The sequence below is a fragment of the Solanum verrucosum genome, unplaced genomic scaffold, assembly GCF_900185275.1.
Source record: "Solanum verrucosum unplaced genomic scaffold, falcon-dt-bn FXZP01000165.1, whole genome shotgun sequence".
Taxonomy (NCBI): Eukaryota; Viridiplantae; Streptophyta; class Magnoliopsida; order Solanales; family Solanaceae; genus Solanum; species Solanum verrucosum.
This window is the reverse complement of record NW_026020340.1, coordinates 839,822-853,686: the sequence shown is the minus strand read 5'-3', so window position 1 is coordinate 853,686 and position 13,865 is coordinate 839,822. Positions and strand designations below refer to the sequence as shown.

General features: G+C 29.4%; 1 protein-coding gene across 1 annotated transcript; it reads right to left on the bottom strand.

The window, feature by feature from the left end:
• Positions 1-1,256: 1,256 nt before the first annotated feature.
• Positions 1,257-4,090, bottom strand: LOC125837033 (probable 2-oxoglutarate-dependent dioxygenase SLC1). Its single transcript, XM_049516168.1, has 4 exons — positions 3,771-4,090; positions 2,961-3,211; positions 2,161-2,500; positions 1,257-1,780 (listed from the first exon to the last, which is right to left on the bottom strand). Exons 1-4 carry the CDS (start codon positions 4,062-4,064, stop codon positions 1,532-1,534), a joined length of 1,134 nt encoding a protein of 377 aa, XP_049372125.1. The 5' UTR covers positions 4,065-4,090; the 3' UTR covers positions 1,257-1,531.
• Between the last annotated feature and the right edge of the window lie 9,775 nt (positions 4,091-13,865).

Below are 13,865 nucleotides of genomic sequence, written 5' to 3'. Positions count from 1 at the left end.
ACGAACACACACTACTATTTTTAGATTCCATTCATAAAATTATATAAATATATATGTTATTATTGTTATAATATTTTCCATCTAAAGAGAAAATGACTTCCTTCGTACTGTACACATCATTATAGTTGTACACGTAGGCCCTAGCCCAAATGATTGACTCTAGTGATATGTCAATTGTATTATGTTTGTTAATTAAAGGTCAATTAATTACACTAACTTCACACTTCAATTGTCAATCTAGTACTAAAAAGAACAAATTTGGGACTTTAGGTCCCTGCGTCCACATTATATATATATATATAAGTTGAATAATCTATTCCAATAATTTACAATTAAATCCAAGGGAAAAGGGCAAAAATACTTTGAATTTTTCAAATTAGGTTAAAATAAAAGAATAAGAAAAAGAAATTATCCTATTTCAAATAGTTCAATGGTAAAATTGACCTTTTATTTCTTCTTATATTTTGAAGTAATTTTTAGTAGAACCTAAAGGGTAATGCGTTTGAGTTATTTGGCTTGTTAGAGGGTATTTTAAAGCTAGTTGATTAATGAAGAGGATATTTTTAGCCAAAGTATTAATATTTGGACGTAATATTGAGTGTGTGAACAAAATTTAATATTGTAACTAGTACAAAATTGCATATAACCAATGCTAAATTCATGTTGGATAAGACGAGTATGAAGATGATGGACTAATGATGACACACCTTTACTTGTGTAAGGGCTGATTTACTACCTCAGCCTCATATGGATGAACAATATAATTAATCTTCAAAAAAACTCATAAGATGATGAATTATATAGAACTTAGTTCGTGATGAGTTATGTGGTACTTAGTTTTAAGGGGGTGGGGGGGGGGGGGGGAGGGGGGAGATAGATTGAATGTGCGAACAAAGTCTTATATTACTAACTTATAAAAAAAAAGGATCCATATGAGATGTAGCAATACTCACGACAAAAAAACACATTGAAATCTAGGGTCAAAATTGAGAGACAACCTCAATTTTATTTTATTTTTTGCTTAAAATAGATGTCCAATGGTTTCCCTATGTTACAAAAATCAGTATTTTTATTTTAAAACTTAGTTGTGTATAATATTTGTATACTTAAACATGTTGGGAAAAAACATCAAAACTTTGTATGCCAGGTATATAATGTTGTATATCGAGTTTTTGAACTTTATTCTAAGAAAATAGTGGACTATGCAACTAAACCTTAAAAATAAAAAAAGTGAAATTTTAAATACAACTGTTAAATACACATGAAAACTATAATTATCTTTTAAGCCATACAATATTCTTATTCTTCAGCTCGAAAGAATTACAATAATATGGTTGCCTATGCTCCCTTTTGCAAATAATTAACTTATTTTCTAATTTGGGATAATTAACAATCACTACAACTAATAACATAGACAAAATTATAATCTCTGATATATTGATACTTGACTAATTCAGATTCCTATCGAGAAGTCTCTGTTTATAGGGTAAAGCATGTGACTCTATTTTCAGGGCTCGAACTCGTGATCTGATTAATTAACCAACTTTCTAGATTCCAAGAAACTCTTGCTCTTATGTTCACATGATGAAATATATTCAAGAAAAGTAGCAAAATCAGTATCCTTGTAGAGTTTAGGGTTTGATTCATTGATGAGCTTTGGAGAAGGCTGAATTTTGGAGTTATAAGGCAAACTATGTAGTGAAGCAACTGAGATTCTTGATTTTGATGAATTTACAAGTACCCTATGTAGCACACTTTTGTACCTCCCATTGCTGAAAATCTGTAAAATTGATAGGGAAAAAAGTTAGATAATATTTTGAGAAACACATAAATTATAATAATTTAGAGTTTTTTTTCTGGTTTTTCACTCGGTTTTTGGTACCATATCGAAATCAGACTAATCCAAATTCATGTCAAGTATGGTTTTATTAGAGGGGGGGAGGGGGGGGGGATTAAATTGAGAAATAATCACTTTTCAGCCCTTGTAATTGAGAAATGACCCGAAGTTTCCGTATTCTCAAAAGTGGTTAGTGAACGTTGTTTTTAAAAAGCGCTCCCTATGTAAAAGTTAAAAGATAAATAAATTTTATTTTTGAACAAAAAAGTTGTTCGACTCCCCAAAAATAGTAACAGTCTCAAATGAAATGAAACGGAACTGACCTCAAGATGGTCTCCAACATTGACAACAAAGGAATTTGGAATAGGTTCAACAGTCAACCATTTTCCTTGATGTTGTATTTGTAAACCTTTCACTTCATCTTGTAGTAAAAGTGTAAGTAAGCCATAATCTGAATGTGGTGGCATTCCAAGTGTTAAATCTGGCTCTGGACAAGAAGGATAACAATTCAACACTAAAAGTTGGCTCCCATCCTCAAACTCTTTCAAATTTTGACTATCATTATTGTTTTCATTATTCAATAATCCCAAACTTTCAAGAATTGCTCCAACTAGCAATTGATACAAGAACTTTGCTTGCTTTGAGTAGTTTGAAGCTGCCTCCCTATTCATCAATAAAAAAAGTAACTATTAGAAAAAAGATCGTAAACGATATACATATATTATACACTAATTATACATGGTTATACACATATTATACGTCCTCTGGCTATTTTTAGTTTAAGCGATTGAGATACTGGCTATTTATGTTAAAGAATTTAATTAATTTTTCATGTCAATTTGCTTTTTCTGAAGAAATTTATATACTTAAAAACTACATAAATATAGTATTATAATAATTAAAGTTTCAATAATACTTAAATATTTGACTTTTGGAAATTATTAAAATACAATGTCACGTAAAATGAAACAGGTAAAGTAGTTGACTTTTGAAATGATTAAGTAATCAATCTAATTGAATTTGTAAGTTATGATATTTAATAATGCAAGTAGAGATCTTATTATAAAAGTTGACTTTGTTTTTTTTAATTATTATTATTTTATAATATTAAAATAATTATCACCTGAGATCTACTGGAGAAGAGGGCCAAAGTGAGAGCAAATCACTTGACAAAGAATGGCAACTAAGTTTAAGAAAATCCCTCCAACAAAATACTCCATCTTTATTTTGATTGAAACTTGTGCCAACTCTTACTGGTGCTTGCATATCAATAGACATGTATTTTGCTCTTTCTTCAAAGGGAAGTTCAAAGAATTTTTTGCCAACTTCAATTATGTGTTGAATTGTGTCACTATGAATACCATGATTCACCAACTGCATCAAGACAACAAAGAAGTCAGAATCTACTGCTCTGACTAATTTAAATTTGTATCATACAAGTTTTACTATGAGATATTTTAGTGCTACTAACACGAAATAGCTGGTTAAGAATGAAAGATTATTTTCAATACGTACACCGGAACACAAGAGTGAAGCAAGATCTTATTTCGATGTCTATGAATTCAATTGAGTTCATTACTTTTGGCTCGAACTATGCATATGTGTATGTATAAGTTTAAGAATTTAAAATGTATATGAAGAAGGTTGCAAAAAGCCAAGGAGAAAAAGGAAGAAAATGTGATCCCTTTTAGTAATGAGAAATATAAAAGAATCGAGTTCTCGTGGTCAATAAAGTGGATTGAGATATCACAAAGTGATTTCTTCTCATCTGTTTAAATTTTGGTGGACAGAGTTACTCGATACATATGTTGATTTTGGAGATAGCAAGGTACTCGTGAAATTAGTTCAGGTACGTGTAAGCTGTCTCAGATATCACGGTTATCGAAAAAAAAGAAGTGGTTAAAGGGATTAGTGTACAAAGTTCAAATGTTACCTGAAAAAATCCATATTCTTCACAAGCTTTGGCAAGTGATTTGAGAACTTGAGATCTATTGGGGCCTTGCAATTGAGCAAAATCAATAATAGGCAAGTTGAGATTTTCTGCAATATTTTCTTCTGTTTTCACAATTAAAGGCCTATCTGAAATTGGCAATATATATTTTCTTGGAATTTTAGTAATCCCACTTTCACATAAATGCCTAACTCCTTTTTGATATCTACACTCAATTTTTTCCTCATAATTTTCCTTAATTTTTTCAGTTGCCAAAATATTCATTGTTGGACACATTATAATATATGAAATATTTCAAAAACTAAAAATAAAAATTGGTAACTTGAAGAAGGAATTTGAAGAGGGAAAAGGGTGTTAATTTGATGAATTTTTATGGTAGAAACAATGTACTTATATAAAGGGAAAAAACATGGCAAAACAGTGTTAGTTGATTGTATTAATTTAAACGATTTTAATTAATTAGGTAAGTCTAGACTGGTTCCTTTATCAATTTCCAATGCAAAACACAAGTGTTGACTTGAATTGGTGTGGGTCAAACAAAGAGACTTATTTCTTTTTATTGGTATTTATGTACTCACTGATTAAACTAATTCAGATTCATGCTATATATGTCTCATTAAAGATGGAATCGATCCATGCATAAATCGAACATTGAGTTAGCATACACGTCAAATTAAACAACAAGATTCAGTATTCGTTATGTGACGTAAAATATATTAAGTACTCGAAAGATATCTGATTAAGAATGGAAAAATCTCGTTCAAATATGAAGGCTTTTTGGTTCCCAAAGGAACTAGTCTTTTTCTTTCCATTTGTGGCCCCCTTTAGCTCTATACACAATTTCAATTTTCAACCTTTTGTGGACCAATCTAATATTCCAGTACTGTCCTAGATCTGCCCCAATTTTGTCTATATACTTAATTTGAGTCCTTTGTTCCCCTTGACTTGTCTAGAGATGTTTTAAATTTTTCAAAAATATTCAAAATTTAGAAGAAGGACCAATACCTTGAGTATAATAAAGATAAAACGCCTGATAAAATTGAATTCTAGATTGATTTAATTAATAAAACTTAATTTTATAGCAGGGTCTTGAAGAAAAAAATTGGTGGAGAAAGGATAAGTGGTTGAAGTATGACCATAGAAAAGTACATTCACCATTTCAAGTATTCAATTGAAAGTTAGGACACCTCAAATGGAGTCTGAAATCTAAATGAGGGGAGAAAAACTCAAACAAATAGAAAATTGACGAAAACAAATATTCATTCTAGCTACCTATAGCATAGGAAATTATAGTTCTATAGGGACCCTGGTTAACGTCTCACACCTAATGGTCGTTAGGGTTGTTTTTGTTGAGAAGGCATTACCAACTTATATTCAAAATATTACATAAAAGAGTTTACAATATTCAAGAATTGTAGGGATCGGAACTAAAAGATCAAGATCAGATCTCTAAAATGAGTGTTCTAGAAATTAATGAAGTCTAGAATTATTCTAAAAAAAGGGTCATTATAAAAATGAGTAATTAGAGAAATATTCTAGTATGAAGTAACAAAATCCTTAGCTAGATTTTTTCATTATTACCAACTATAAATATATATGTTCATTTGAGATATATATGTACTCAAATAAGAAAGTAAATAGTGAGTGATCAGGTAAAAATAAGAGATAACAAAGAGTCACTAGAATATGAGTGCAAGAAATATTAAGTGTAAGAGTTGTAATTTCGTAGGTTATCATTACTTACCGATAAGAAAATTCAAGTTGTGAGTAATAATTTTTTTTTAAAATCAAGCAAGAAGTGTGAGAGAAAAAAATGATTAGTTAGAGTTTGAGTGCAAAATAAAAAATAAAAAATAGAGGGTGACAGACAGGGGTGGCTCAACGTAATTTGAGGCCTAAAACAAAATTTAAGTGAGGCCTAAAATCTATATAAATATCAAATATAGTTGTTTATTTTTAAAAACTTTTTAAGTGCAAATTATTACTTGATATCTTTTCTTAAAATGATTTTTTTTAATATTATTTTTAATTATTAATTTTAAGTAATATTTTATCAATTCAACATTGAAAAATATTCTTTTACTGAGGCAATCATTATATAAATTGTTAACATAATACTATAAGTAATAAGTTGACAAACTTTACATAAAGATAAGAATTAGAACCATAAAATCTGATACAAGAAATTGATAACTTGGTATAACCCTACTTTAATATGTTTATGTAATACTTGAATATTTAAGAAGAAACAAACAAAAGAAAAATTGTAAGTCACTTTGTTGAATTTTTTCGACTATTAATTTATATTTTTGATAGTGTATTACTCTAACTTATCAAAAAAAATTTAAAAGAATTTTAAAAGATAAATAATACGAGTATTAGCGAAGAGAATGTAAACATACAAAATAATGTTTTCTTAATTTCTTCTATTTGATTGGCATTAAAAATAATAAAATAATATATATTTGTTTAAAATTATACTTTTTAAGCAAAAATAATTATTTTTTTAATTAAAAAAATTAACACATAATTTTTTCTTGATGAAAATTTGAGGCCCCCAAAAATTGGGGGGCCTAAGGCATGTGCCTTAAATTTATCAAGCAAGAGTCGGCCCTGGTGACAGAGTTGTAAGATCGAAGCGAACTTACTTCATAATAATAAAATTCAAGTTATAAGCAAGTAATCTATTTAATCTACCATCTAATAAAAAGTACCACCAATATATATAATCCGTTAATATGCAACAATTTCTCTAGTAGCATAAGCTAACTTAATTACAATGTATCAACTATCAAGAATTATAATTTAGTGATATCGATCAAAACTCTTCACATAATAAATAAAATGTGTTTAGTTGTCCGATATTATTTATATTGTGACTTGTACATGAGAAACTATCAAAAAATCATCAAATCATACTTATATCAAAGAAAATTTAATTTAGTCATATCGTGATATTTGTTGTTGTTGTTACTTTCCTCTTCTTTATTCTTTTCAGCGTGACTTTTTTTTCTCCTATATTTGTTTTACGTACTTATTCTTTTTATACGCTTTACTTGACAAAATGTCTTTCAAAAACAATCTATCTCTATCTTCACATAGTAGCAGTAAGGCTACATACACATTACGTTTCCATAGATTTCACTAATGAAATTACATTGAATATGTTGATGTGTAATGACCTGATTTCATCTACGAAAGAGCCAACGGAGAAAATTTTTGGGCCGGAAAACTTTTTGGAAGTAACGTGAAATTTTTCGACGAAATCGGAGTCAGTGAGTTCTAGGGAAATCTGGTAACAAATGGGAGATCTAACTATGATTTTGATCACATGAATAGATAGATATCTAAGACGTTAAGGAAATCGTGCAACTTCACGGAATTGAATTCGGGCGAGTAGAACTCCCGAAACTGATCTTAGTATGAACAGATAGTTTCTGAGTGTCGTGGGTTGAAGCTGTGTTGTGAAATAGGGGTTTGAAATTCTTAAATTAGCTCTCTGTTCCGTGCAAGCCGCTAGGGCGCTATTATTCCCGCCAAGGCGGGGCCGCTGAACGGGATGAGGTCCACTGTGGCGGGACAGTCGCGATTTAAGTTGGAAATAAACCCCAAAAATATTTTATTCAACACTTTTCGACTTGGAGAACTAAGGAACGACCCCAGGTGTTTTTTTGACAGTTTTCCACCATTCTTGAGGCTAAAGGTAAGGTTTCCACTCCCCGAATCCGTTTTTCAATCCGTAGAACCTAGTTTCTTGGGTGATTATTGTTGGGGAAGGGTTTTAGAACTGTTTGGATGGTGGGGAAAAGCCCTAATTTGGATATTGGGATCATGAGGTTGATCTAGGGTTGATAGTGTTGATTTTAATCCGGGTAATTAGACATAGTTTATTAATTCTCGTGTTATATTGATTGTTTGTAGACCAAGAACAAGTGGAAAGAATCTGAAAAGGGAAGAATCAAGTTTCTTAGGGGATTCAAGCTTTGTTCGAGATTTGTGATGACTGTGATTTCATGTTGTGTGATATATGTTTGTTCTTGCTTCATTATGATACATGGATGTATACGAATCGTGCATTATTGATCACACTAATCGTAAATAAGAATAAACGGATAATTGAATGCCATGAATCATTAATTGATTGTATGATTATGAGAATATACTTGTGATTGTGATTGTGGCTTGTTGAATGGATCGGGTGTAGTGTTCCGACACACTAACTGGGATCGATTGCCACGTACCGACATAAACATTGGAACATGTGTCACGATCCGACACACTAACTTGAAATGGGTACCACGTACCGGTACACTAACAGTTTGGGTGTGGGTTTCATGAGAGGGTCATTGACTTGACATAACTATATATCTTGAGAATTGTGAAATTGTACGTTGTTCGTAAATGATGTTGATATTGTATATGTTCGGTGTATGCATGTTATTATTAAGTTGTAATGGCTTATGTATGTTGCACTTAGTAGGATAGCCGCGTGATCCTACCAGTACACTGTGGTTGTGTACTGATACTGCACTTGCTCTTTCTTTGTTGAGTACAGGGCATCTTCAAGCGACTATTGACATACCTCGTTTAGAAGACCAGTGATCGATTTGAATTCAAGGGTGAGCCAGTTCTTCCAGGTTGTCATGAGTTCTCTATGTTTTAGTCCACTCCTTTCAGACTCAGGCTATTTGTTTAGGGTGTTTGTTTAGTTTCGAGGTTGCGCCCCCTTTTCTTAGACTTGCACTTTAGATATTTTGGTACAATGACTTTCAGGTTCTAGGGGTTGTTCTTCCGCATTAGTTTGGCTAGTTTATTTAAACCTTTGGAGTTTATGGGAACTCTATAATTTCTACATTTAAACTTGCTTCCGTATCTTTAAATGCCTAGTTTTTCGTTAAGTTCCTTAGTTGGGTTGAAGTAATGGTTCTCCCACCGGAGGGTTAGTGTGGGTGCCAATCACGACGATCTGGATCGTGACATGATGATTGTATAAACAAAGCGTGCGGATAAACTTTTACGGTTTTACCCTTCATAAATAGCTAGCGACCTGGTCATAATTTTGAATCCTTCCTCAAATTAAGTCCGTTAATGCATATTTAAGGTATTAGACAGATTGATTAATTAAAGACTTATATAATTAAGCACACCTAAGCATGAAAAATAAGTTGTTTGTTAATTAATGAGATTAACTTAACTGTTCATTAGACTTTTCCATGATATAACAGCAGGTGAGTAGTGTTGTATACAATGAATCTAAAATGTCATCGTATTTTCAATTAATAATATATAGTAAAATATTAATTAGGTCATAGTTAGTTCTTGTTCCCCAACTAATTTATTAATTTCATTTATGGTTGTCAAATCGTGTGCCCTCTACGTCCCATATTGTAACTAAGAGAATTTTAACGATAAGGATAATTTGGTGTAACAAGGATATGATCGTAAATAGAGAGATATAGAGGATGAAAGTTGAAGATTAGCAGATAGACGATTGTTATTTTAAACTTGATTTAAGTATAAAGCATACATAGCTTACTCTGCTTCAAAATACTACTTATCGTCCTAACTAAAAATATATGTATGAAATACTCTATTTTAATTATTAGTGATTTGTTACCAATAAAAATTATCTAGATGATCGAGTAAAGATGGTAAAATTCACTCATACTCGATATTTATCCTCTTCGTTTATACTCTCTTTGTTCACTTTAAATTTGTTCAATTTTAACTTTGCACACCTCTTAAGATCATATTGATTGACGTGAATATTTTGTCATAATACCCATATTATTTGATGTTTATTCTTAATTAGGTCTTGAACATAATTTGAAGAATAATTAATTAATATTAAGGTAAAATAAAGGAGAAAATGATTTTCTCTTGATATGCTAAAAGTGATAAATAAAAATAAAATAAAAAGAAAAATAAATTATTAGATATTAATTCTAGTTCCAGTAATGGATTTAGAGCATAACCTACGAGATCACGAAAATACACTAGTTTTTTTTACTTCAAACCTCCCCGGCCCTCTCTATATATTATTAATAATAAATTACTAAATATATAAATATGTGACTGTAAACTCTATTGTCACTGTATTATTAACTTTTGATGTGATCTTTGTATGAACCTCTAAACTATATATTCTGAATTTACATCTTATTAACTCCTAGTTGGTACCAATTATATTTTAATATAATCGACCAAAATATGATATATTGGACTATATTATAAGTACTACGTACGTACGTAATTAGCAAACGTGGATAGCCTAGCTTCATGACTCAATCCAATAATTAACAAGTAATAACTATAGACATACACAAGGTCGTATTATGCTAGATTTGGGCATCATAATTTAAAAATTATCAAGAATTAAATAGACTATAACTATATTTAGGGATGTCAATTGGAGCAGAACGGATCAAAAATTTTATTTTAAAATATTAAATGAAACATGACAGGTATTAGAGTGGATCTAGATTTAAATAACAAAAAAAATAATGTAAAGAGGCTAAATGGACAGAGCGGACCTGAATCTATATGAGGCAAAGAGTTAAACGGAGTCGTACAAGATCAAGCAAGGCAATACTTTAACAAAAGAAGACTTAACCAATTCTGTTCGCCCTGCTCCATTGTCATTCCTATAGCTGTATATTAAAAACATACAATTAATCTCCTCTTCAAAGTCAATGAATTAATTATATTATTATTGAAGTCAATAGCCCATGGCCAAGCAACATGTTTTGTCTTCTCTTCTTCATTCATTGCATGTGTCCTTAAAGATAAATCAACATCACCTCTTTTATTTTATTTTATTTTATTTTTAAAATAAACTCATAGTTCATATCTTAGTTGTCTAATCATCCCATGCTAATTACTTGGATCTTAAAATAATAGTAATGACATATGTTAAAAGTTGTTGATGACTTTGCTAGTGATAAAAGATAGAAGAGGTTGATGTGGTAAGTTGACATGTTATTTTGGTTAAAATGGATAGAGTAGAAACAATATATTAACAAAGAAAGTTTTTTTCCGAAGTCTAAAAGAGCGAAAAGGATAGATTTGAGTCATTTTTGTAACATAAGAGTATACAATATACACTGATCGAATACTATTAAGAAATTATATATGAATCGATAAAATGAAAAAGCTTTGTTACTTTTTTTTTCTCGATATTCGATATCAGCATTAAAGTTTGATTAAATTTGAATTTATGCATTGTAAGATATATTTTTAATGGCGACACTTTCAACTGAATTGTTTCTACTCTCCGAAAAAAAACTCAAAATTTCTGAGTAAGAATAGAAGAATATCGATCCATCCACTAGGGGTGTACATGATCGGGTTGGTTCGGATTTTTCGAATATCAAACCAAACCATTTGTGTAAAAATTTTAAATTTATAAACCAAATCAAACTAATAAAATTTGGATTTTTTCGGGTTTTTCAACCTCGGTTGGTTCGGGTTTTTCAAATACCAAACCAAATCATTGTGTCAAATTTTTAAATTTATAATTCAAACCAAACTAATAAACTCGGATTTTTTTAGATTTTTGGATTTTTTCGGTAAAGTTTGCATACAAACATATAATTAACGTGTGCTCCAAATATTTTTTTAGTCCAACCAAAATACAACTATCTAAGGTGTTTCTTAAAAAAAATAACACAAAAATATGAGATGAGTACTGATGACACAAAAATATTCAATAAAAAATAATAATGAAATCATCATATTAAATAAATATTGCAAAGTATAATGAAAATGATCATAATTTAAAAGTACCAAATCATGCTAAAACAAGTTTAGTAAGCATTAGTTACATTACTAAATATTTAAGGAAAATTAAAATTAGATTATGTATTTTAATTGTCTAAACCAATGTAAAACTAAAGAACAAATATTCAATATTATTGTCATTCTTAGTGTTGAATTGATTTTCTTTTTGCATTAGTATTAATTTGATTTTGATTTAAGTTTTATTATAATTATCAACATCTATGAACTATAATGTTTATTGGACCATTCCGAATTCTAAGTTTTAAACTTGAAATAATATATTAAAAGATAAAAACTATGAAATAGTATAAGAAATATTTTAAAATTATATCAAAGTAAATATTTTATGTATAAAATAAAATTTAAAATTACATATATAATGTCGGGTTGATTTGGTCTCGGGTTGGTTTTTCTTAGTTAAAATCAAACCAATCCAAATATAGTCGGGTTTTTTTCTCCAATACTAAACCAAGTCAAACCAAATCACTAGTCAATTTTTTTTTTCAATTTGACTCAATTTGTGATTAGATTCGATTTTCGATTTGGTTTTGTACCCCTACCGTCCACCATGACTCTAAAACGGATATTCCAAACAAACTTTGTTACTTGACGAAAGAAGGGTTACGTCAAATTATGAAACTTTCTTTTAAATATGATATCTTGGGTTTAATACTTTAATTTACTCATCTGCTTCTACTTATTTCCATTCATTTTTTTATATATAATAAAGAGTTGACATGTTGTGATGATCTCATAAATATTTGCAGTTGAGCTAGCAAATTAAAACCATGGGGTCTGTTTTTATTTTTTATTTTTTAAAAACTAATTAAAAATACAGGGGTCAAGTCAACCCATAAAATGTCAACTCAAGTTAAACTGCTCATATGAGTTGACTTTTCAGGATTATGTAATTTTATCAATTAAAGGGATAATTAATACTTAACACTTTTGATCTCTCCGTTATTGATAAATTATGATTTTAATCCTACGTTAAGATATCCTACATAAAGAGATTAAAAGTAAATATTTTAATTTTACATATATTGAAAGCGAAAGAGATCAATAATGTATATTTTAATTAATTGAAAATTAAATATGCTTAGTCAGATATGATTGAGTTTTTTTTGGGACTAAAAGTGCTGCTAAGTGTTAATACTAAATTAAGAGCTACATTATATTTTATTTTAAATTCAATTGCCTCTAATAAGAAAGTAAACTGCATTAGAGTTCACATTATGACGTATTTATATGTGCACATACATATTTGATCTTGTCCAATCTTTACTAAATTGCATGCATCATCAGTTTGTTTTTTTTTTGTGAAAAAGAATAATAAATCCAAAAAATATGTTCATATGATTTGTACGTAACCTTATCGTGTTTTCATGGTCTGAATCTTTAACCTCCTAATCACATTACAATAACTTTACCATTTACTCGTCCAATTAAATAGTAGACTTTTTCTATGATACCTTATGTAACTAATTTTCAATTTAGCTGGTGACTTATTATAATGTCATTTTCAAAAGTACTAAATAAATTAAATGATGATGTTTAATATAGAGTAGTTAATAATCCTTAATTCTGTTTATATATGAAGTAAGAAAAACCGTGTCTTTTATTTTGACTCTATGTGCTTGATTAAGTCGCATTAATCTATTGTTTTCAAACTTGACATTTTCTTTAAAATGAAAAAAATACCAAGCATTTGACTTGATTATACAATTTAGATAAGCATATAAAATTATTCGTAAAATACTCTCGTCGTTTAAATTATTATCGTGTGATTTTCAAAAATAGTTATCTCGAATTACACCATTTATTTCATAGTATTTGGTCGATGTTGACTTAGCATACGCTTTCGGAAATTTTTTATTAGAGATGTATTTTACTAAGTTAATCTTTTTAATGATATTTTAAAATTTTAAATTTGATTATTGTTACTTTATATAATTATTTAGTATTAACCGTAGAAAGGGAAAAAAATATAATAAAACTCTCCTGATTTTCTTCATTGGACGAGTAAAGTGAAACATTTATTTTAGGTATTAGGGTCCAAGTATTATAGAAGTTCGAAGCATAATCAATTGATTTTCTTTTATCCTTTCTTTTAATGGGGACATAGGGGCAACGAAAATGGGGGAAGGGAGGAGACTTGAACTCTCATCAACAAGGTGTAAGTTCAGATAGTCAATCAACTGAGTTGCTATAATTTCTCAATTAATTAATTTTCCCATGTTATTATTAGGAATTTCTGTTTTTAAATGTTACAAACACCTCAATAGAATATATATTTAA

What these genes read in the sequence shown, in the direction of transcription:
- LOC125837033 (XM_049516168.1), bottom strand. Translation starts at nt 4,064, where the DNA reads ATGTGTCCAACAATGAATATTTTGGCAACTGAAAAAATTAAGGAAAAT. An exon ending in AAGAATATGGATTTTTTCAG is followed by an intron (nt 3,212 to 3,770) that starts GTAACATTTGAA and finishes GTCTTGATGCAG; the next exon opens with TTGGTGAATCATGGTATTCA. An exon ending in TCTTCTCCAGTAGATCTCAG is followed by an intron (nt 2,501 to 2,960) that starts GTGATAATTATT and finishes ATTGATGAATAG; the next exon opens with GGAGGCAGCTTCAAACTACT.